Below are 25,156 nucleotides of genomic sequence, written 5' to 3'. Positions count from 1 at the left end.
GATATGTTAAGCTTTTCCTCAGTTCAAACAGTCGAGAGGAAAATACATTTTTTAAATTAAAAAAGGAAAGAAAGAGTAAGGAGAATTTCTCTGCCAAGCATGCTGTGTGGCTTCTTCCCACAGCCAGCACCTTGTCATCATTCTTAGTATGGAGGAAGTAAGGAAATTTGAACAGACACATGATTCCTCCTCCTCCCCCCTCCCTCTCCCCCCCAATAAAACCCCAAAGCTCTGCATGAAAAACATGCTCTTCTTTGAAATATAATGCTAATACAGCTGGAGAAATTTCAGTGAATAACATTTTTATACCATTCTGTTGGATGTCCTCTTTTCTTTTAAGCATTATTTCGATGAACTGGGAGTCCATTTGGATCCTAAGCATGCTTTCTTGGGAGTAAACTCCCATCAGACACAAGAGGAACATAGATATGCATAAGACTGTACTCTTTCTCAGCACTGTTGGGTATAAACAGCTCCCTCGGGAAATGACAAACAGACAGAGGAAAGCGAAACATGATAGGTCATACATTACATTGTCCATCCCCTTGCATTAGATTTGCAACCTGAATTTTTCAGTAGTCTTGCATGTCGCTGAGATGTGCCTGCACTGTAATGTATAAAACAGAGTCCTTGAAAAGCCATGAACACGTGGGAGCCAGTTTGGTGTAGTGGTTAGAGTATCAGACTAGGAACCTGGGAGACCAGGGATCAAATCCCCACTGAGCAATGAAAGTTCACTGGGTGACCTTGGCCAGTCACTCACTCTCAGCCTAACCTACCTCGCAAGGTTGTTGGGTGGATAAGATGAGAAGGAGGAGAACCATACATACCACTTTCAGCTCCTTGTAGGAAAGGGTGATCTACAAATGAAATCAATCAATCAGAGCTTCCCTGGGACATGTGGTCAAATGTTCCCTTGCTCCTTTTTTTTTTAGCCGTTAACACTTTCTAGAATTCTGTGACGCAGTACGAAACAGTGGAAATTCTCAATGCTACTGGGTTTTTTGTCAGAAAAGGACAGGGATCTGTCTGGCAAGAGTTATACGTTCCCTGATGGAAAACCTCTACGTGCCTTTTGCGTAATAAATGGCACCCAGTTCCTGCTTTGGATCTCCTCGTTCTCAGGACCACCACCGTAGCCACTGTCTGTGTAGTGCTACTAAGAGAAATTGGACATTTAAAAAAAAGCCATGTCAGGGAGGTAGGAGTGTATTGAAGCCTTTTTCCAGCCTTGGATCCAGCATGGAATTCCTTAGCTAGGGGCCCTCCGTCGGGAGTTGGCTTTTACCAGTTGTGCAGTACTTAAGGTTGCCCACATATCTGATGGAATGCAACCTCCCATTCTTTGTGGCTGGCGGTTTGGCTTGGTGACCACGGATTGGTCCGGCCTGCCAAATTAAGTTCCTTTTGGCTTCTATATCTTCTCTCGCTCTCTGCAGTTAACAGTGTCCCTTCTAGCGTGGTTGCATCACTGCATGAGTTGATAGGGTGGGGGTGGATTTCTTTGCAGCGGCAGGCAGAGAAAAACTAAATAACCATGGTTTATTCCAGCTGTTCTGGGGCTGCTTGAAGAACAGTCAATACAGACCACTCTTCCAAAGCTGCTTAACATAATTCTATGGGTGCATGTTGCAAAGGGAACCAGTTTCTTTTAAAGCTTTTGCTATGTATTGTATATTCATCTGAAGTTTAGATAAAGCATTAGGCAGGACTTCTTTTATGTAATCAGCCTGTGTGTGTTTGTTTTTTAATGACATTTGTTTGTTTGGTCCTTGACCTACTTTACCAGAAGGCACCTCCTTATTTTGTGTTTTTTCTTTCATAGACGAAAGCCGGATTCAAGAAGAGAGAGCAATCTCCCGCATTTTCTGCAAACAACAGTACCGCTGATGCATCTGCTGGGGGTAAACGCTCACTTCCTTGCTTTCTCATCACATAGTTGCCATTACCTTTCTCACAGGAGTAGCATTTAATGTGTTTACTTTTCCTTTAGAAAAAGCCTCTATTATGCACCAATTGTTCCCCTAACACGAATGAATGGATTGCCTAGCAGTCCCTTTCCAATATAATGGCCATTGACTATTTTGTGGGATGGCTGAACAAGGATGGATTGTCCTTGCTTGTAACCAGCAAGGACAATGCACCCTGTCCTTGCTCATTTGTCTTCTACAGCTATAGGATTGACACCTGGGGTTTGGGGCTGTGGGTGCCAGGGCCTGCTCCAAAGCTCATGATGTAGCGACCTTTCTGAAGCTAAACATATCTGGGTCTGGCTAGTGAAAGGATGGGAGACCATCAAGGAGGCCCATGTAAGTCACCTTGAGTGCCATAACGGAAAAGATGTGAGATATAAAGGGTGGCGCTGTGGTCGAAACCACTGAGCCTCTTGGGCTTGCCAATCGGAAGGTTGGCAGTTTGAATCCCCGTGATGGGGTGAGCTCCCTTTGCTCTGTCCCAGCTTCTGCCAACCTAGCAGTTTGAAAGCACGCCAGTGCAAGTAGATAAATAGGTACCACTGCAACGGGAAGGTAAACGGCATTTCCGTGCGCTCTGGCACTCATCACGGTGTCCTGTTGCGCCAGAAGCGGTTTAGTCATGCTGGCCACGTGACCCGGAAAGCTGTCTGCAGACAAACGCTGGCTCCCTCGGCCTGAAAAGCGAGATGAGCGCCGCAACCCCATAGTCGCCTTTGACTGGACTTAACCGTCCAGGGATCCTTTACCTATAAAGGGAGTAATAAATGGTTTTCAAAGTCTGTTTCAGGGAATACCAAGGTTGCAGGTTCGATCCCTGCGTATTCCTGCATTGCAGGGGGGTTGGTCTAAATGACCCTCAGGGTCCATTCCAACTCTACAATTCTATGAATATGGGGTTGTCCATAAGCTTCCTCCCTGAGAATATCTGTAACGCTGGACAAGCTTGCCCTCCATGACAGCTCCTCCCTAGAACGCCCTCCCGTCAGATGTCAAGGAAATAAACAACTACCTGACTTTGAGAAGACATCTGGAGGCAGCCCTGTATAGGGGAAGTTGTTAATGTTTGGGGTTTTACTGTGTTTGATGTTTTCATTTGTTGTAAGCCACCCCGAGGGGCTGAGGCACCCCAGTCAGATGGGCGGCATACAAATAAATTGTTGCTGTTGTTTGAGTGTATTCTAGGATAAGCCCTGGTTTCTGCAGCAGTAGTTCCATTCAGTAGGCCTGGCTGGAGCCCTGCATGAACTAACGCTCCCAGAATGCTTTGCAATGCCACACCAGGCACCATTGGCAAACAAATAGACATGGACAGGCTTCCCTGGAAGTAGGCAGATTGAAAACCCGTCAAGCTTATATAATTAGTAATCAATAGGCTCACTTTGGCACAGCATGGTGAATAACACCGGCGTATCTGAAGATCCAGTTGCCATAGAAACTTAAGTATTTTCCAGTGCTTATAGGACTCTGCACTTAACATATGTTTGGCATGTGTATATTAAGCATATAAAATGAGTGTAAAAGCACCTTGCATTTTGTTTTCACATTTGCCAAAGGTTGGGTAGGAGGCAAGGGCTCAGGCATAGGCAAAATCCTTGTTTTACCTCCAAGTCGCTTCTGCCTTAAGTCTTAAACAGGCAGTAGGCAGTTCATGTGTACGTATGGCTATAGATGCAAAAATGTGTTGGGGTTTTCTAAAAGCACATGCACCTTGGGTGGTAGAATACTGTATGGGTTGTCTAGTGTTGGTACAGTCATGCTTCCTCAACCATGTATATAACACACCGGTCCGGAAAGACCTACATAGGCTCCCAGTACATTTCCGAGCACAATTCAAAAAGTTGACGCTGACCTTCAAAGCCCTAAACAGCCTCAGCCCAGTATACCCGAAGGAGCGTCTCCACCCCCATTGTTCAGGTCACTGAGGTCCAGCACCGATGACCTTCTGGCAGTTCCCTCAATGCGAGAAGTGAGGTTACAGGGAACCAGGCAGAGGGCCTTCTCGGTAGTGGCGCCCACCCTGTGGAACGCCCTCCCATCAGATGTCAAGGAAATAAACATCTATCTGACTTTTAGAAGACACCTGAAGGCAGCCCTGTTTAGGGAAGTTTTTAATGTTTGATGTTTTATCGCGTTTTTCATATCCTGTTGGGAGCCACCCAGAATGGCTGGGGAAACCCAACCAGATGGGCAGGGTATAAGTAATAAATTGTTATTGTTACTGTTATTGCTATGCAAATATCCAGGCTTTGGGGGATGTTTTAGAAAGTTTTGGTGACTTGGCAGGAGTCCAAAGAAATGCCCCCTCACCACAAAAAAGAAATTACCGTATTTTTCGCTCTATAACACGCACCTGACCATAACACGCACGTAGTTTTTAGAGGAGGAAAATCTGTAGGCATGCCACTCGTAGGCATTCCCTCCATAACACGCACATACATTTCCCCTTACTTTTTAGGAGGAAAAAAGTGAGTGTTATGGTGCAAAAAATACGGTATGTGCATCTGTTCCACAGCCTGTATCAACTTATTTCTCTCTCCCTCTCTCTCTCTCCATCTCCTGTTTCCTTTTGATTGTTTTTTAAAAGAGGTATCACAGGTGCAAGCCATGTGCCTCTCTCATGATATGACCGTTCATGTTTCAATAATGTCTGTTTGATCCACAGCCCATCATTCCCCAATTATCCTCCAGGTTTTTGTGTGATGTTCCCACACCCACACAGACCCTCATATCTTGGCGGGTTCGTCCAGGAAGGTCCAACTAGTATTTCAGCAGCATCCATCAGTTTCCATTTGAGATCTGTAATAAACATTTAAATTGCATCTTGCTTACCGTTTAAAGGGGGGAGGATAACAAACACGAGTTGATTCTGGTATTCAGGTGATTAGCTCCAGTTGTTTGAACAGCAGGAGTTCGGAACACATGCTTCAGGAGAAAAAGTTCCAATTAGATTTCCAATTAATGTGCAACCTGTTGTCTCTTAGCTGTTGGCCCCACGTGGAGCGATGATTATGGACCACAAAGAAGGAAGATTTCCCTAAACCCCACTGTTCGTCTCCAAGCAGATAAACTAGAGATGGTAAATATCTTCTGCCTTTTTTTTTACCTTTGTTCCTGTGGCAATTTGGTGACAGAAATTACTATTCCACACGGGTAAATAACACTTGTGAGACCAATGGTTTGCTGTGCTGAATCGACATGAAATTATGATGAAATTATTTAGCAAATATTGAAATGGTCTGCCTGGATGAAAATGTTTTTAAGCTTTGGATGCTACTCTTTCTGCTGCAATTTCCTCTCCTAGCAGCAGAACTGCCTTTTGCAAATGTTGCAGGAACCTTTAGCCCAATTCTAGGGAAAGTCGTGCTTGAGTTCCCATTGACTTTATATCCCATTAATTTCAGCAATTTACTTTGGCTCTAGCAATTTACTTTGGCTCGGGACCCTTGTTGGCTTTCCTTTTAAAATATTTTTATAGTCACACTAGCTTATTTCTAGCGATCCCTAAAATTTGCAATATATTACTGTAGGTCTGCAGCCAAAGTAACTGGAAGATTCCCATTTTGGCCAGGACTTATGAGCACTTTGTGGCTATGACATGAACATGTAGAGCTTTTGTTCTTCTTGCCAAGTAAATGAATTTCAGCAAGGACTCTTTGGACTCACAAAGAGAGTGGCAGGGACTTAGTGCATGTGTGTATTCAGATCCAAATAGAGGAGTTTACACGTTAATGCAGATGAAGAAAAGGATTAGAGTGGGGTCAGCAAACTTTTTCAGCTGGGGGCTGGTCCACTGTCCCTCAGACCTTGTGGGGGGCCGGACTATATTTTTTTTTTGGGGGGGGGAATAAAAAAAGAATGAATTCCTATGCCCCACAAATAACCCAGAGATGCATTTTAAATAAAAGGACACATTCTACTCCTATAAAAACACGCTGATTCCCGGACCGTCTGCGGGCCAGATCGAGAAGGTGATTGGGCTGGATCCGGCCCCTGGGCCTTAGTTTGCCTACCCATGGATTAGACAGTTTTGGAGCCACATTTTCTGTTCGAAATGGTTGCAAGAACGTTCACAGTGGAGGTGCCATCCTGCAAGTCCTTCTCCTTCCTCATTCCACCCTGTGTGCAATGAAAGCGAGTTGCAGGTTGGCTTCCTGAAAGGAATTGAGCAGAGCTCCTCCTGGGTGCATTGCTGCTGAATATGTTGCAACAGGCTCTAGGCCTTGGAGGAGCAGGTGGGTGGGAGACCTTGTGTTAGAGTAAGGTTTCCCAATCTTGGGTCTCCAGCTGTTGTCGGACTACAACTCCCATCATACCCCAGTGGTCGGGGATGGTGGGAATTGTAGTCCAAAAACAGTGGGAGACCGAAGTTTGGGAAACCCTGTGTTATAGCATGGATGGGACTCTGATTGGAATAAATAGCTTGGCTTCGTTGAGCATCCTTGCCATGAAGGTGGCTTCCCTGAATGGTGGCTACATGGAAGGGCCAGATCCTACTTAACTCTTATTAAGCACTACTCTACAATGTGTTCACTCCCTCCATGCAGCAAGAGCAGGATGCCATCCAAAGATTATTTCCCGGAAGAACAATATGGAAGCCTGTGATTCATTGTGAGTTTGGAGCAAGGAAGTATATTCAAACAGGGCAGCCTTGCTTGTACACACATTTATTTGTTTTTTAAGCAGCTCCCTATGGCTGTTTCTCATTTCCCCCCCAATCCTAAGTTACGTTTGCCGCATCTCCCTATCAGTTTGCTATGTCCATAATCATATAAAAACCTAATGAAAATTCATCAGTATTTTTGGGTGCCTTTTTCCTCATATGCATGTTTCGGGGGCGTTACTTTGCCCAATTTGCACATTTTCTTGCAAGCAGCCTTTCATAATGCAGTGCATGCATACGTAAATGTTTGTGCACTTTTTCTAGGGGGGGGGGGAACAGCTCGTGAATTCTCTTAGAAAGTGTGAGCTCTTTCCTGTTAGAGAAGATCAAGTCAAGGGTAACGGACACCCCTTGCTCCTTCCTCCTATTTCTGAGTTGGAAAGTTGTGCTAGCAAACTATGGCAAGAATTTGCTGCAGATTTCATGCTTAGGGGCAGTTTGTAACCCAGCAGATAATAGAGAAGTTGAAGTCTCCCATTAGTAAAATTTCTTCTTTCCCTGAAACACCTACAGTTTGAGAGGAAAATGTTTTGGGTATCAGTGATACAATTTTTCCCCCTTTTCAAGTGCTTTCATCAAGGTGCTTTTATCAAAGTTCTGCCGCCGCCTTCTTCCCCAGCTATTTCCCAAAGTTATTTTGCTAAAAAGATCTCATTTCTCTTTTTTGTGATACCTTCTTCTCTCGCTTCATCGATACCGAGAACAGGAAAATAAGGGGGGAAAGAGCTGCGAGGGGCAGACCACTTAAATATTTATATCGTTTTTGTGTAAGTGCTTGAAGATTGAGCTTCCGAATTTGCTCTTTCTTTCCTTTTTTTCTCGTTGTCGATTGTTTGTTTTAGGAGACTAAGTGCTGATGCAACCCACACTGAGTTGGGTATGCCTCTTTTCAAATCTCCTCTCTTTAAAATCTTTGTTTGGGTGCCAGAAAATGGCACTGTGAATCAGCCGGGTTGCTTTATCCCTCGGCTTATCTTACTTCAATAGGTAACCCACCCACCCAACATCTAGAAGAAGCACCATCTACTTCCCGCAGCCTCCCTAACCTTTTCAGTAAGAGCCTGTTGTAATGAATGGAGGTTTCAGAGTTGGCCGCTTTGGATTGTCTCTAAAAAGCGCCCGGGACTCTTGCTTGTTGCGCACACGCCCTGATACATCGTGTGCTTACTTGGCAGCCACTAGCAGACCCATTTAAACATTACAAAGAAGATGGGTTAGGCAGCAGAGAAAGGATAAACCGGTGCTTATGTCGTTCTGAGATAATGTGCACAAAGCACTTTGAACGCTCCAGAGTGCCACGTAAATGCTTTTTTTCTTTTGCAAAGGCATTTTGCAGAATCAGGGTTTCAGTTCCACCACAGCACACTTACGAGTGTATGTAAAACTTTTCTCTCGGTGGATGTACAGGAACAGATCAAGGGAGCCCAACCCAAGGGTGCCAAATATTTTTTTTGGGGGGGGGGAGGTCAGCGTTGCCACACATAATTGATAACGAAACATAGCAGCTGCACAACATTTGAATAGTAATGCCCATCAAATATTTTATTGGGGGAGACCTTTGTAAAGAGACCTCAGCCGCGAGGAGTTGGCTTTTACCGAACAGATGCACGCATAGCTGTCAACTTTTCTCTTTTCTTGCGAGGAATCCTATTAGGGATAAGGGAATTTCCCTTAAAAAAGGGGAAAAGTTGACAGCTATGGATGCACCCCATCATCCAGTGTTGGAGAAAGGAAATAGAAAGTGTGTTATTGCATTATTATTATTATTATTATTATTATTATTATTATTATTATTATTATTATTTACATCACACCTTCTTCTCAGACTGGAAAGGCGACTTAAGCAAGTTAAAACAAGACAGATTATTTTTATTATTTATTTATTTATGTATACATACATATATACATAAATATATACCCTGCCCATCTGGCTGGGTTTCCCCAGCCACTTTGGGGGGCTTCCAACAGAATATTAAAATACAATAATCTGTTGAACATTAAAAGCTTCCCTAAACAGATAAAAGGAGGCGCAATGTTCCATCATTGTCAGATAGAGAATTCAAACCCCTGTGCTTTTTCTCTCTCACCAAATCCCGCTTCTAGGCTCTGAATTATCTCGGGATTCAACCCACAAAAGAACAGCAAGAAATCCTAAGGCAGCAGCTCCCAAAGGATCCTAAAGGAACAGTGTCTTTTGGAGGTAATGAAGTGAGTTCTAGGAATATGGTAACAGAGAATGCTCCATAAAAAAGCCTTCCTCGCAGTGTTTGGGTGATAACTTGGTTTTCGACATTGTGATAGATCATCAGCTAAACATCGCGACATACTGATATATCATGATGTCTGAAAGAAGGCTGGAGCTATGGAGAAGCATTGGATGGCTTCACAGTTTTTCCACATCACGATTTTTGCATGGCACACACCATGATTTGTGATATACAGTGGTACCTCAGGTTAAGTACTTAATTTGTTCCGGAGGTCCGTACTTAACCAGAAACTGTTCTTAACCTGAAGCACCACTTTAGCTTATGGGGCCTCCTGCTGCCGCCACGCCGCTGGATCACGATTTCTGTTCTCATCCTGAAGCAAAGTTCTTAACCTGAAGCAGTATTTCTGGGTTAGCGGAGTCTGTAACCTGAAGCGTATGTAACCTGAAGCGTATGTAACCTGAGATACCAATGTATTTGTAGGTCAAAAATTAGGAAACCGTTATCATGATACAGTCATACCTCATGTTACGTCCGCTTCATGTTACGTTCTTTCAGGTTACGTCCCGCGGCGACCTGGAAGTACCAGAAAGGGTTACTTCTGGGTTTCACCGCATGCGCAGAAGCGCAACATGACTTCATGCGCAGAAGCGGCGATTTGCAACCCGCACGTGTACAGACGCGCCTCTGTGGGTTGCGCTCTTTTCATGTTGCGAACGGGTCTCCGGAATGGATCCCGTTTGCAACCAGAGGTACCACTGTATGGACTTCCTACTGGATTTGGATGATACATCAATATATCTCCCAGCCCTATTCATTACAGTAATAAACAGTGTTTAGGTTTGGCCACACAAGGCGCTGCATTGTCATATTGTGGGCTACTCTCACAGTTTGCTTACTTAGGGCTAGGAGCCAGGGAGCGGAGTCGAACGCAGTGGCAGCACGGCCCCAGCGGCAAGGGAAAGACAGGGGAAGGCGCCCCCCCCCTCCAGCCAGTTGTGGCAGCAGCAGGAGGAGCTGCCAGCACTGAGCTGCCTTGTACCCGGTTCCATGTTCACCCTCAGAACAATGGGGGATGGGTTGGCCCCCTAAAAATCCCCCAAAACATTTGGGGGGCCAAAGTGCCTCAGTCCCTAGTATGTGGAGAAGCGCAACCCATAGTTCACCAACTATTTAACGCAGGCATAGGCAAACTCAGCCCTCTAGATGTTTTGGGACTACAACTCCCATCATCCCTAGCTAACAGGACCAGTGGTCAGGGATGATGGGAGTTGTAATCCCAAAACATCTGGAGGGCCGAGTTTGCCTATGCCTGATTTAATGGGAAACCATGGGTTGTGCCGAAGAGGAAGTAGCTAAATGTGTGTGAATCCACAGGTCTCTCATCTAATTCAAGCCTTTTTAGGGTTGCCAAAAGTTAACATAAGACTGATGGCAATTAACCTAGCTGACTTGTTAAAAACCCGGCTGTCATTTTGTATGCTTACAGATTTCCCTATGTGCAATTCATAGCTGGTGTTTTATAGGAAATGGGTGATGGGGAAAACATGGAGGACATCGAGAAAACATAGCAATTGTTCAACAGGCAGCTAAAAGTTGGGTGCAATCTTGAAATTGCTTCTTTTGCCATTGATCAGGCATGTTCATGCTCACTTAGCCTCTGTTTCAGATTTTGTCCAGGTGGCAAGAAACCTATTCTGTTTGCAGCTAGATGGGGCAGGTGGTGCCCAAGGACAGGCAGCACTTAATGCTCACGAAATTGCCCAATTACTAGATTCACAGGTAAGTAATGTGTCTGTTATGGAGCTCTCTACATTGATCTGGACTTTGTTTATTTATTTATTTAATCATTCATTCATTCATTCATTGAATAAATGAATAGATAATAACAATAATAATTTGTTACTTTTAATTTCATACAGCTGTCCTGTATTGTCCTTCTCCTGCTAGTATATTGTTGGGTTTTCTTTCCTTTAGTTTTGTGCCTTTCTAATGGTTGATATTACGAATTTAATATTGCAAACCCCTGTTCAACCTTGCATTTTAAAATGAAATTGTCTTGTTAGCTTCTTCTAAAAACCATCGGCTATTAAGCAATAACTAAGGGCTTTGATAAACACACACACACAAATATGTTTGAAGGCCAGCTTGTTGGATTCTCTTCTAATTATTCTGCTTCAATTTGTACTTGCTGATTTTGCAAGTTAAGTTAATTCATTGGAGTAGCAGGCAAATCTCTTAATAAGACTGGATTAAGTTGGTTTATATTATTATTATTATTATTATTATTATTATTATTATTATTAATATTAATATTATTATTATTAATATTATTATTGTTGTTGTTGTCTCCACAAAGCAATAACAATAAAAATAGCATCATTTTATGTAATCTTAAAGCATTAATGGTTAATGTAGGTGTTATACAATGTAGGTGTTTAAGTATCATCATGGATAAAACTGACCTAATTATTCCAAAATTTCTTTGTTAACAATCCCCGCTCCTCCCCCCCCCAATATTTCAATGCATCCAGTTTGTCTCCTGTGATCCTTTGCAAAGAGAGGAATTGGAAGAACTTAAGAAAGAGAGAAGTGAAGCTTTACAAGAAATATGCAAATTGAAGGTAATAGTTTGCTTTGCTCATCTGAAACAAAATATACTCATCCCTCCAAGTATAGGGTTGCCATACATCTGGAATTTACTGGACATAGCCAGTTAACTGTAAAACAAAACAAGAAACAACAAAAACTCAATAACCTTACCAAAAAAAGGCTCAACAACTCAATTTTCACTTTTTGAAATATGGCACCCCTATAATGCAAGTACTTTTTGGTTTTTAAAAAGAGGATTTTTAAATGGAATGCATTAAAATAAATTTGAAGGAGCGTAGCAACTGGAGTTTGTGTATTCTTTATACCATGTTGACCCCACTGAGTTAAAATTATTTGGCTTGATTTTGAGAAATAGATGGGATAACTGTTTCTGCTTCTCCAAGGAAGGTCCAACTCAACCATTGTTTATATGTGTGTGTGTGTGTGTTTCTTTGTGTGTGTGTGTGTGTGTGTGTGTGCGCGCGCGCACGCACATACGTATATGAGCCTACCCCACTTATGTGCTTCAAGTGGCCTACAGCAGTTTTATGTTAGTACAGTGGTACCTCGGGTTACATACGCTTCAGGTTACAGACTCTGCTAATCCAGAAATAGTATCTTGGGTTAAGAACTTTGCTTCAGGATGACAACAGAAATCGTGCTCCGGCGGCGTGGCGGCGGCAGGAGGCTCCATTAGCTAAAGTGGTGCTTCAGGTTAAGAACAGTTTCAGGTTAAGAACAGACCTCCGGAACGAATTAAGTACTTAACCTGAGGTAAGTCTTTTCCCTTAGGGACTCTCAGTCTAAGACGTTCAAATGGTTTCAGGAGTAAAGGTAAAGGACCCCCTGGACGGTTCAGTCCAGTCAAAGGTGACTATGGGGTTGCGGCGCTCATCTTGCTTTCAGGCCGAGGGAGCTGGTGTTTGTCCACAAACAGCTTTCCAGGTCATGTGGCCAGTATGACTAAACCGCTTCTGGTGCAACGGGACACCGTGACGGAAACCAGAGCACACGGAAACGCTGTTTACCTTCCTGCCGCAGTGGTGCCTATTTATCTGCTTGCACTGGCATGCTTTCGAATTGCTAGGTTGGCAGGAGATGGAACAGAGCAACAGGAGCTCACCCCGTTGCGCGGATTCAAACCGCTGACCTCGGGCAAGCCCAAGAGGCTCAGTGGTTTAGACCGCAGCGCCCCCTGCGTCCCTTCAGGAGTAAAAGAGACCATCCAGACCTACAGTGGTATCTTGGGTTAAGAACTTGATTCGTTCCGGTGGTCCGTTCTTGACCTGAGGTACCACTTTAGCTAATGGGGCCTCCCGCTGCCACCGCTGCGCAATTTCTGTTCTCATCCTGAAGCAAAGTTCTTAACCCGAGGTACTGTTTCTGGGTTAGCGGAGTCTGTAACCTGAAGTGTCTGTATCCCGAGGTACCTAAGCTTTAGCAAGGTAGTAGCCTCATATGCTTGCAGACCATAACCCTGAAGGGCACCGCATTGGAGTATTGCTGGGTTACAGTGTGGGACTTGTATCAAGGACTAACTAGCTAACAGCAAACCTAGTGGCTAACCTTTGACCAGATAGTATCTCTTAGCCTAACGTATCTGGCATTACTATTGTGAGACTAAAGGGATGTATGCATATCTGCTTTTTGGGCAAAAGACAGGAAACAAATGTTGGGAAATGCTTTTAAATATCCTCCCAGTTCATCAGGGGCACTTTTTTAAATGGCTCCAAACATCTTTCTAATCCAGAGTTTCCCAAACTTGGGTCTCCATTTGTTTTTGAACTACAACTCCCATCATCCCCAGCTAGCATGACTCAGTGGTCAGGGATGATGGGAAATGTAGTCCAAAAACTGGAGATCCAAGTTGGGGAACCCTGATCTAATCAATTAATCAAACTAAACATTGCAGAACCTGCTTTCATCCTGTCGTTTTTATTTTCTCATTGTCTTTTAAGGACTCCCAGCTTTTTTAATGATATCGCTTCCTCCTCCATTTATATGTGTGTGTTTTTTTAAAAAAATTAACAATTTCAACATAGCAAATTATCAAAACAAATCATTTCCCTTGTTTCTGCCCCATTTCCCCCCTCCCTCCCTCTCTCCCCCCCCAACGACTTTCCTCAGCTCCTCTCTCTGATTTCTCATCCAATGTTAACTTCTGCATATTATAAAACTGTATACATTCTTATATTATCTATCTTCTATGTTGTCCCTCAATAAATGTGTGTATGTTTATTCAAAACCTGCCAGGGAGTCCAATTCATTTTGTTGTTTTTTTAGATAATTTGTAAAAGGTTCCAATTCTTCTTTGAAGTCACAGTTGTCCTTGTCTTGTAGTTTGCATGTCAATTTTGCCCTCCCTTTATATGTTTTTAATCCAAATCTCACCAATCGGTGGTAAGTTCATTTTTGGTAGCTTGGGAAGTGTGTTTGTTCATTTAATTGTCCATTCCATAAAACTGATTTTCTTTTACGTCGCATGGAGATAAGGTTCCAAGCAATAAGTAAGGTATATATTTCCATTCTTACACGAGTGCTTTTGGAAAGAGAGATTGGGAGGGGCAAACCTCTCTTTAAACTGTTACTTATTATAGGCATTCTTTAATTTTCTACTGGCAGAAGGTTTCCTACTCTGTAATTTAGATTTCAGTAGTGCTCTGCCAGCTTCATGGAATAATCACTGTTCCTGTGCGACTGACTGTAGTAAGACTTAATTTGTTCAGTAATAAAAGAACATTTCTGATTATGTCCCTTGGACTCGCCCCCAGGATAGAAGTCTCCGTAGACTTGCACAATAAGTCCTCAGTGCTGGCAACCGCTGTTATTGCCGTTGCTACCTCTGCTACAGCTGAAATGTTTTTAATTTGCTACTACATTGCTTTCCTTTTGATCATTTAGTAGTAGGTCTTCTTGGATTTTGGGGTGTAAGACTTTGAGTAGACAGAATTCACAAAGTCAGCTGTAAATTCAGGAAGTACAGTCTCTCAGGGATTCCTTTCCACTATTTCTGTTGGCAGGGAGAAGAAGAAATGAAATCTCAAAAGGTGCACGGGGGGGGGGGGAGTTTATTGGCTCAGCGCATTTTGTGACATAGTTCCTCAGGGGTGGTGTCAGGTGACTGCCATCGGAACAGGGGAGGGAGGAAGGGGGGGCCGTTGGGATACAGAGAGCCTCCAAAAATCCTGAGGAGCAGTTCCTCTTCCAGCCATGGGAAAAGCCACACCTCCAGTGGAGAAGAGAGGGAAGGGGCCCGCCGAGCAAGGAAAGGGCTTGAGGATGCTGCTGAGAGCCCCAGCGCCTCACCTCGCTGAGCTGAGCTTGCGCAGAGGGGTGAAACGCAAAGAGGGGAGGCGGAGGTCTGGCTAAGATGGACATGAACTTTGTAGAACTGCACTGTAAATAGTTTGCACAATAAAACCTGTAAAAGACAGGTAAGAGTACTGCCTGGTTACTCACGAGCAATCACCAGCAGCATCTGACAGGTGCTTAGATAAAGGGTAAAGGTAAAGGGACCCCTGACCATTAGGTCCAGTTGTGGCCGACTCTGGGGTTGCGGCGCTCATCTCGCTTTATTGGCCGAGGGAGCCAGCGTACAGCTTCCGGGTCATGTGGCCAGCATGACTAAGCCGCTTCTGGCGAACCAGAGCAGCACACAGAAACACCGTTTAGCTTCCCGCCGGAGTGGTACCCATTTATCTACATGCACTTTGAGGTGCTTTTGAACTGCTAGGTTGGCAGGAGCAGGGACGAGCAACGGGAGCTCACCCCGTTGTGGGGATTCGAACCGCCGACCTTCGGATCGGCAAGTCCTAGGCTCTGTGGTTTAACCCACTGCGCCACCCGCTTAGATTATATACCGTATTTTTCGCTCTATAGGACGCACCGGACCATAGGACGCACCGGACCATAGGAGGGGGAGAACAGGGGGGAATTTTTTTTTTCTTGTTCTCCCCCTCTAAAACAAGGTGCGTTCAAGGTGCATTCACCCAAAGCCTCCAGAGCGCAGCGGGAGTTTCCGCTGTACTCTGGAAATTTCAGGCGGCTACCTTGGAAGCTTGGAGAGCGAGAGGGGCCGGTGCGCACTGACCCCTCTCGCTCTCCAGGCTTCAGTGAAGGCAACCCGAAGCCTCTGGAGCACGGGGGGGGGGGGGAGTTCCTGCTGGGTTCCGGAGGCTTCAGATTCCTTTCGACCTGCTCTTTGGTGCTGTCAGTGGGGGGAAGCACTGCTTTCCCCCACAGCCAGCCTCAAAGTTCCCTGAAGCCTTTGGAGCACAGCGGGACCTCTGCAGAGGCTTTGCACAGCCATCCCCAAGCTAGAAGAGCGAGACGGAGTGCTGCGGAGCGCTCCGTCTCCCTGTTCTGGCTTTGGGCTTAGCCATGCAGCCTGCATTCGCTCTATAGGACACACACACATTTACCCTTAATTTCTGGAGGGGAAAAAGTGTGTCCTGTAGAGCGAAAAATAGGGTATTTGTCTAAAAGAATTTTTGCTCTGCTTTTCAGCTGAAAACAGTCTCACAGAGAGGCTTGCAGTGATCAGAAATGCAGTCCCTGACTTTAGGCTTGCAATCCGAAGGACACGACACAAAAGGAAAAAGGAATGGGGGGGGGGAGGAGCAAAAATGAAAACTTGGGCCCTAGTTCTTTCTTTCAAAGTTCACCAAGCCATTCAGGCCTGACTTGTGCTTCCTCTCCCTTTCATGGCAGTTGTTAGCGAGAAGAAGAAGACATTGGCTGATGACACAGCGTTTATGCATCAAAGGCTCCGTGATTAAAAACGTGTTTCACGATGATGTCAAGGGGCCAGTTTTACTGCTTTGAGATGCCATTAAAAGAGGAAAGGGCAATAATTCCCTACTCCCCCCTTTTGTAACAGAACTGGCACCTGTTTATATTTAAGCGACCTGTGCTCGCTGTTTATTTGTGTGACAGCCACATCCATAAATAAAAAAGAGAGAACGTCTAGGCCATGTTTGCAGAAAGAAGGGAAAAGGAAGAGCAGGAAAGACTGGCTGCTCCTCTGTGTGGCTGAGAGGAGCACACTAATTTAATGATTTTTCCTCCCTCCAATTGAAAGCATGCGGGTCATCCTCTTCCAACCAATTTAGGTCACCACTTGGCTTGATTATTTCAGGTAGACCTGTGAAGTAAATAATTGCTATTGATCAGAGGTCTGGACTGACGATCTAAGAGCCTGCAACCCTGACAGTGCTCACAAAGCAACTTAATATCCTGGAGCCAGAGAACTCCTGCTTCTGCAAACACATGCACAACACATAGATATTAATGGGAACGAGTGAAGTCTGTGGTGTTGGCAGCACTGGATTAGTGACCCGGGAAAGCTGGGGTTTGATTTAAATCTGTGCTGAATGTCCTGGGAAACGTGACCCACTAAAAACGAAGGCCTCTCAGACATGCGCAGAGTGCTGCTCCCTTAAAGGTAAAGGGACCCCTGACCATTAGGTCCAGTCGTGACAGACTCTGGGGTTGCGGCGCTCATCTCGCTTTATTGGCCGAGGGAGCCAGCGTACAGCTTCCGGGTCATGTGGCCAGCATGACTAAGCTGCTTCTGGCGAACCAGAGCAGTGCATGGAAACACCGTTTACCTTCCTGCTGGAGCGGTACCTATTTATCTACTTGCACTGGCGTGCTAGGTTGGCAGGAGCAGGGACAGAGCAACGGGAGCTCACCCCGTCGCAGGGATTCGAACCGCCGACCTTCTGATCGGCAAGTCCTAGGCTTTGGTTTAACCCACAGTGCCACCCGTGTCCCTTGCTGCTCCCTTAGAACTGCACAATCACAACTGTTGCCACCCCAAGCACATGAGATGGAAGGAAGAGCTGTGAGATTAGAGGGTTAACTTTCAGGACTGAGTTGCCCCCACTCTTTGTCATTGTAAGAAAGAGGAAAAACCTGCCCTGAGCTGCTTTGTGGGGGTTTGCATAGGACGCCCTGATTTTAAAGCAGCAACATAGGTACCCTAACTCAGGCCCGTAAGCAAGAGTTGCTGGCAGCGAGTCGCATCCTCTGTTGCAGGACTGGGCGATGCCTGGTTTTCAACATCGCCATATATATTGCCAGCTAAACATTGCGATCTACTGATAAATCACAATGTCTGAAATAAGGATGGAGCTATGCAGAGGCATTGGCTGACTTCATGGTTTCCCCCACATTGTGATTTTTGCTTAGCACAGGCAGACACATCATGATTCGCAATACAGTGGTACCTTGGGTTAAGCTGGTACCTGGTACAGCTAGGCGTGGTCAGGACCAAGGTCTCTCCCCCCCCTGTCTGTCTGTCTCTGTGTGTGCATAATTACTTCCTTCTGATGACGACTGCCTGTAAAATTAGGGTAGTGGGTCACTCTCTCTTGTTGAAGATTCCATAACATGCTGTAGTATTGTTACATGCCCATTGAAATGTGAGAGGGAAGGGGGTGAATGAAGCTGCTGCTATGTTTCCTTTGGTCTACAGACAAGCCGTCAGATGATAATAGCTTGCTGCAATTAACTGACACATTGATTTGTCTCTTTGGGATTTAAAATGTTAGCCTTTGTGGTAGAATGTGAGCTCCTACTATTGCTCTCCAAAACCATTTCTTCTTGTTGTCATCTCAGCTTTTATATGCCTGCCATTGCTAATTTTTTTTCCTAGAGAAAGAGATGCTGGAGCTCACCTTGAACGCTTCCTTTGTTCTCTTATAATGGCAATGGCACCCATCTGATTGGTGCCGGAACTGAATGAATGAATGAATTTTATTATTTCGGTCACAGACCAGTTCCAGCCCACATACAATTATCAAGGAAGTCATAAAACACGATAGGATGCATTTGAATTTGCAATTAGGTATAACAGGGACAATACAGATGTAGCAACAGTTAAAAAATATATAAATTAAAACTTAGTCACTAACATATAACCTAAAATTATCATTTAACACCTTAATCATTATGATAGCACAGCTTGTACTCTAAGTTTTATGGCAATCGCACAGAATTTGGCTACCCTTAACGTGATCTCAGGATCCTTGTCCTCTACCAGGGATTTTAGACATTGAAGTTCAATAGGTTGATTGTCAGTTCTCCATTTGTGTCTCATTCTTTTTTTAAGAGTGCCGGAACTGAGTTCCAGTGAGTTCTGCCTGGGGGTGAAAGCCCTGCCTGCTACCACCCCCCTGTCCCAGGGATGGGAAACCTGTGGTTCTCCAGTTGTCGTTGGACTCCAACTCCCATGATCCCTGACCATTGGCCATGCTGGCTGGGGCTGATGGGAATTGGAGTCCACAGTGTATGGAAGGCGCCGCTGCACCAGGCTTTGGAACGAACCTCAGGACAGATAAAAGGAAGTGCTTCTTCACATATAGTTAAAGGAGGAGGAGACAGTGATAGCCACAAACCTATTTAACAATGGACTGGACAAATTCATGGAGGATAAGGCTATCAGTGCCTGATGGCTGTGTTAGCTTTGCTGTACCTCCATGGTCAGAAGTACTAATGCTTCTGAATACCAGTTGTTGGAAGCCACGGGAGAGGAGAGTGCTGTTGTGCACAGGTTCCCTACTTGCTGGTTTTCCGCAGGCCAGCACCCTGTTCTTCTTTAAAAATAAATAAATATAATTTTTATTAAATTTTCTGTTTTGCAATTTAAAATATTCATTTTACACCCTTAAGATATCAGTGACTTCACTTCTTCTCTTTCCGTGGTTCATTTTACATATCATAAATCCCTGCACGTTTTACAAAAACGATACCATTCGCTATTACCTTATTGCATCCATCAAAACTTACTTACACTGTTGAATTTATCTTCACCCTGCCAGCGTTTTTAGCTGTACACAATTATTTCCCATATATTCAATGAACGTTTTCCAGTCTTCTTTAAATGTATGTTCTTCTTGTTGTCTTATTCTATATGTTGAGTCTGCAGGTTGTGCATATTCTGTCAACTTCAGTTGCCATTCCTGTTTGGTTGGGATCTTGCTCGTTGTCCATTTTTGGGCTAACGAAATATGGGCCGCAGTAGTGGCATACATAAATCACCTTTTATGACAGCTGGGGATTTCAGTCTGAATTATCCCCAACAGAAAGGACTCTGTTTTTGTTGTTGTTGTTGTTGTTGTTTTGGGGGGAGTACTTTTAAACATTTATTTCAATTCATTATGGATCATTTCCCAATACAGTGGTGCCTCGCAAGACGAAAAGAATCCGTTCTGTGATTCTCTTCGTCTAGCGGTTTTTTCGCCTTGCGAAGCAAGCCCATTGACGGATTAGCGGATTAGCGCTATTAGCGGCTTTTAGCGGCTTAGCGGCTTATTGGATCAGCTGGTAAGCGGCTTAGCGGCTTAGAAAAAGGGGGGGGGGAACCAGCAGGAACTCGCAAGACATTGTCGTCTTGTGAAGCAAGCCCATAGGAAATTCGTTTTGCGAAGCACCACCAAAACGGAAAACTCTTTCGTCTAGCGAGTTTTCCGTCTTGCGAGGCATTCGTCTTGCGGGGCACCACTGTACTCTTTTACCCTTTTACAAGTCCACCACATATGAAAGAATGTTCCCTCCGGCTGGAGGATCCTGTTCACATATATATATATATGCCAGTTTCCTACAGGGCAGCATCCTGTTCTCACAGTGGTCCACTAGATGCCTGTGGCCTGATCCAACAGGCTCTTACGGTCTTCCATTGAGGAAGCTGTGGCGATCACACACAGGGCCCCCAGATGTTTGATGGTCTATTGACCCTGTGCCGCCACTGCAATTGCTTTTTCCGCTGCCACCACCCCGTATCTGACGGGGACACACGGAGTCCAGTCAGTTGTTAACATAAACAAATAATCAAGTTTATTTTTAAATGCAGGAACAAGCTTATGGTTTCAGTTAGTTTTCCTTGACAGTTTCTTAATCTTAGTTCCTAACAACTTCAAACTGATTATTCCCAACTATCTATCTGACTCCACCTAACAATTCCTCTCACTCTCTCACAATACAACTCTACCAACCCACGCCTAAACCTCCCTCTTCCTTCTTCAACTCCCAAACCTCAACTGACTTTCAAAACCTCCCACTCTAACTTTTATTCCCCCTTGCATTCTCACTGGCCAATCACATCACACCTATTTTAACCCTGTCCTTATAACCCATCCTAGGAGGCAAACACCACATTAGCGAATAAGACTTAATACTGTATATGAGATACGATAGCCACCTTCAGATATCTCAAGGACTGTCACTCACTCGGAAGAGGGAATAACCTTGCTTTCTCCTGCTCCTGCGGGTCGGACTTGAACCAATTTCTTTAAGTTACAAGAAAGGAGATTCTGACTAAACATACAGGAAAAACCTTCTGACAGTAAGAGCTGTTGGGCAGTGGAACGGTCTACCTCAGGAGGTTGCGGACTCTTCTTCCTTGGAGCTTTTTAAGCAGAGGTTGGATGGCCATCTGTCATGGATGCTTTAGCTGAGATTCCTGTATCTCAGGGGGTTGGACTATAGATGACCCTTAGGGTCCTTTCCAGTGCTACAGTTCTTTGATTCTATTATTCTAGAGCATAGCTTGGCCAATGCCTTCATTCTGAAAGGCCACTCTCTTATTATTAGTATTTTATTTATTAGTTTTATATACCACCTTTCATCAAAAGATGTCAGGGCAGTTCACAGAATTAAATACAGGGTAATAACAAGTAAGAGAGCCAGTGTGGTGTAGTGGTTAAGAGCGGTAGACTCGTAATCTGGTGAACCAGGTTCGCATCTCCGCTCCTCCACCTGCAGCTGTTGGGTGACCTTCGGACAGTCACACTTCTCTGAAGTCTCTCAGCCTCACTCACCTCACAGAGTGCTTTGTAGGGATGCGGGTGGCGCTGTGGGTTAAACCACAGAGCCTAGGACTTGCCAATCAGAAGGTCAGCGGTTCGAATCCCCGTGACGGAGTGAGCTCCTGTTGCTTGGTCCCAGCTCCTGCCAACCTAGCAGTTCAAAAGCACGTCAAAGTGCAAGTAGATAAATAGGTACCGCTCTGGCGGGAAGGTAAACGGCGTTTCCGTGCGCTGCTCCGGTTCGCCAGAAGCGGCTTAGTCATGCTGACCACATGACCCGGAAGCTGTACGCCGGCTCTCTCGGCCAATAAAGCGAGATGAGCACCGCAACCCCAGAGTTGGTCATGACTGGACCTAATGGTCAGGGGTCCCTTTACCTTTAATAACAAGTAAATAATCAAAACAGCAAAATGATAACCCCCACTCTGTTATCTTGGAAGCAGTGGTAGAGATTGTCTTGCCCTCCCTCCTGGGTGTTCTGACTCTGCAATAAAACTGGCAAAAACTCAGTAAGAACTTCAGAGATTTGGCTCAAATATGCTCTAGGAGTATGAGGTCAGCAGTCTGGGACAACAAAGGAGCAAATCTGTTTTCTAAAAGGTCCTCATTGGTCCCCTTAAGAGACAGACCAGTAGAAGTTCTTTATTTCTGATACTTCAAATGAGATAGAAATATAGAGAGAAATGCTGCTTTTCCTTAAAAGTAAAACTCTTGAGCAGTTTTGGGTTAAAACGTAATAGGGTTAAATAGATAGCTGTTTTGGGGAGGGGCGGCTACAAAATCTGCCAGTATACAATTTTTTGGGGGGGAGTGTTCTGTACATTCTTCGAATCTCAACCAAATCGCACAGTCAGAAATAATGGCAAAAAAGGTGTTAAGAGTGGCTAAGATAAGGAAATGTTTTAAAGAGACATTGCCAAGGGACTCTGTGAGATCCTACAAGATCACTTAAATAATAATAATAATAATAATAATAATAATAATAATAATAATAATAATAATAATAATAATAATAATATCTTTATTGTCATTGCCCCCTTCGGGGACAACGAAATTACTTGACTGCTCCATAAAAACACTAATTAAACAATACAGTATAATACAGCAAGGGAGATTAGATGACTTTCAAAGTCCGGGCTTCCCATTCAGGGCCGAGATCGCTCTGGAGAAGAAGCTGTTCTTAAGACGGCTCGTTCTTGTCTTCATCGTCCTGTATCTCCGTCCCGACGGCAAGAGCTCGAAGAGACAGTGACCAGGATGCGGTGGATCTTTTACTATGTCCAGTGCCTTCCTATGGCACCTTGTGGCATAAATCTGCTCTAAGGTGGAGAGTGGGCAGCCAACAATGCTCTCTGCTGCCTTAACAACCCTGCACAACCCCATCCTGTCCTGGGTAGTACAGCTTCCGTACCATACACATAAGCCATAAGTGAGCACGCTCTCAATGGCACAGTGATAGAAGGCAAGCAGCAGTTTCTGCGGAAGATGGTTTTTCCTTAGTATTCTCAAAAAGTACAGTCTCTGCTGTACCAATGGAGAGAGAGAAAGGTGCATCCAGTTTATTGAGAAAGAAGAGGCAACACAGAGGATATTCTTGTATAAAATGAGCCTTCACACCATACTGAACTCTGTGAATGAAGTCTATAGGGAAATGCCTGTTCGACTCAAATCGTTGGCTGGCAGCTGCTTATGGAGTTCATTGTAGCAACAAGTGACACTCATGATGACATTCGGATTTCCTTAATTCAAAGAGCCTTGGAATTCTTACTGCTTAACTAACGCTTCTCTCTTTTGCATTGACAGGAAGAGTTGGCCGAGTCCGAACATAGGAGAAAACAGCTGGCCGAAGAGCTGCAAACTGCCAAACAAGTAAGTGAAACCGTCCGCCAAGTCAGAGTTGTTGCGGAATTTTCCTTTTTCTTCCCAGGAGGGCACCAGCGATGTGACAGTGGCAACCGTGATTTAGCACTTTTCATCCTTGCGGTTCTCAGTTCAGTGTTTCCCTAGCTGCTGCATAGAGCTGTGGTTCCTGTAATTTCGTATTTCCTCTCAATGACTTGGCAGGGCCAGTTCATTGACCAGAGCAGGACTTGCCAGTTTCAGTTTGTCAGCAGTCCTCGACGTTTTCACTTCCAGCTTTAACCACAACCTGCCTGACGGGACCATATTTTGATTTCAATTTGCAAGTTTTTCACATATATATATATATATATATATATATATATATATATATATATGCTTTCGTAGATTTTCACGGGTACAGGAATGCAGGTTTTGGTGTCTTCGGGTATCTTCCCGTGTAAGAGTTGGGGTGTCTAGGCGACGTTTCGACGAGGTCTCACTCGTCATCTTCAGGCTGGTGCTTTCGGCTTCTTGTTACTAGAACAGAGCAGGATCTCCGTGTTTGAGTTCCTATAAATACTGTTGAGGGGGTGTGGTGTATAGCCTCCAACGTTCTGGGCAGAGAGGAAGTTCCCAGGTTATTGTGCCTTTTCTTCTTTTGTTCATTAATTACTTGAGGGATATCTTGAGTGAATATCACTCAAGAAATCACTCAAGATATCCCTCAAGTAATTAATGAACAAAAGAAGAAAAGGCACAATAACCTGGGAACTTCCTCTCTGCCCAGAACGTTGGAGGCTATACACCACACCCCCTCAACAGTATTTATAGGAACTCAAACACGGAGATCCTGCTCTGTTCTAATAACAAGAAGCCGAAAGCACCAGCCTGAAGATGACGAGTGAGACCTCGTCGAAACGTCGCCTAGACACCCCAACTCTTACACGGGAAGACACCCGAAGACACCAAAACCTGCATATATATATATGCAGGTTTTGGTGTCTTCGGGTATCTTCCCGTGTAAGAGTTGGGGTGTCTAGGCGACGTTTCGACGAGGTCTCACTCGTCATCTTCAGGCTGGTGCTTTCGGCTTCTTGTTACTAGAACAGAGCAGGATCTCAGTGTTTGAGTTCGTTTTAGAAAAAAAGAATTGCATAAAAACAAAAAATACAAGAATAAAATACAAGAATAAAAAAACAAAAATAAAAATACAAGAAAAATACAAAATAAGTACACAGATAAAAAAATAAAAATAAAAGATCAACCTTTCCATATTATACATTCATATCCTTGTTTCCCTGACCTCCTCATACCTCCCTTTTTTGTATTCCAATTCAATTAATTAATTCAACAATTTCTTTCCCTCCTTATTATCCTAATCTTTGATCTTAATATATTATAACATTAAATTTTTACCTATTTAAAAATCCAATTTTCCATATTCTTTTATATCATTACAGCTAGAAACCGCTTAACTTCATTCAAACATCATCTAACATTCATTAATTTAACTTCTGTAAATAGTCTTTAAATTTCTTCCAATCTTCTTCCACCGACTCTTCTCCCTGGTCTCGGATTCTGCCAGTCATTTCCGCCAATTCCATGTAGTCCATCACTTTCATCTGCCATTCTTCCAGAGTGGGTAATTCTTGTGTCTTCCAATACTTTGCAGTAAGTATTCTTGCTGCTGTTGTGGCATACATAAAGAAAGTTCTGTCCTTCTTTAACACCGATTGGCCGACTATGCCCAGGAGAAAGGCCTCTTCTTTCTTCCAATTTGCAAGTTTTTCACCATGCATCAACATCTTTCCACTTGCTTTTCTTTGGGATATCGAAATGCAGGGGAGGGGAGGGTCCCTATACTTTTCAATAGTAGCATGAGACCCTCCCATTCATCCTGCTGTGAGAGGTCTAAGCTTTGTCTTCCTTTTCTGAATCTGGAAACCCTGTTCCCCCACACCCACCATCCATGTCTTCTTAACTCTGAGCTGTCGTGCTGCTTACCTCCTATTATGCTATGGTATCTCTACTGCCGGGACGCGGGTGGCGCTGTGGGTTAAACCACAGCGC

At 44.3% G+C, this 25,156-nt stretch overlaps 1 protein-coding gene across 3 annotated transcripts in view; it reads left to right on the top strand.

The window, feature by feature from the left end:
• The window catches only part of STXBP4 (syntaxin binding protein 4), a 153,395-nt gene that overhangs the window by 30,698 nt on the left and 97,541 nt on the right, over window positions 1–25,156 (top strand). For all 3 annotated transcript variants that reach the window (XM_081181377.1, XM_081181376.1, XM_081181378.1), the window contains 6 exons: window positions 1,826–1,904; window positions 4,958–5,052; window positions 8,740–8,836; window positions 10,513–10,625; window positions 11,378–11,467; window positions 23,048–23,113. In XM_081181377.1, the coding sequence (XP_081037503.1) occupies window positions 1,826–1,904; window positions 4,958–5,052; window positions 8,740–8,836; window positions 10,513–10,625; window positions 11,378–11,467; window positions 23,048–23,113 (540 nt within the window). The remainder of the gene's footprint in view (window positions 1–1,825; window positions 1,905–4,957; window positions 5,053–8,739; window positions 8,837–10,512; window positions 10,626–11,377; window positions 11,468–23,047; window positions 23,114–25,156) is intronic.

This window comes from Podarcis bocagei (assembly GCF_964188305.1).
Source record: "Podarcis bocagei genome assembly, chromosome: 2".
In the NCBI taxonomy this organism is placed as follows: Eukaryota; Metazoa; Chordata; class Lepidosauria; order Squamata; family Lacertidae; genus Podarcis; species Podarcis bocagei.
Note: the sequence above shows the minus strand (reverse complement) of the source record. Positions and strands in the feature narration are given on the sequence as shown.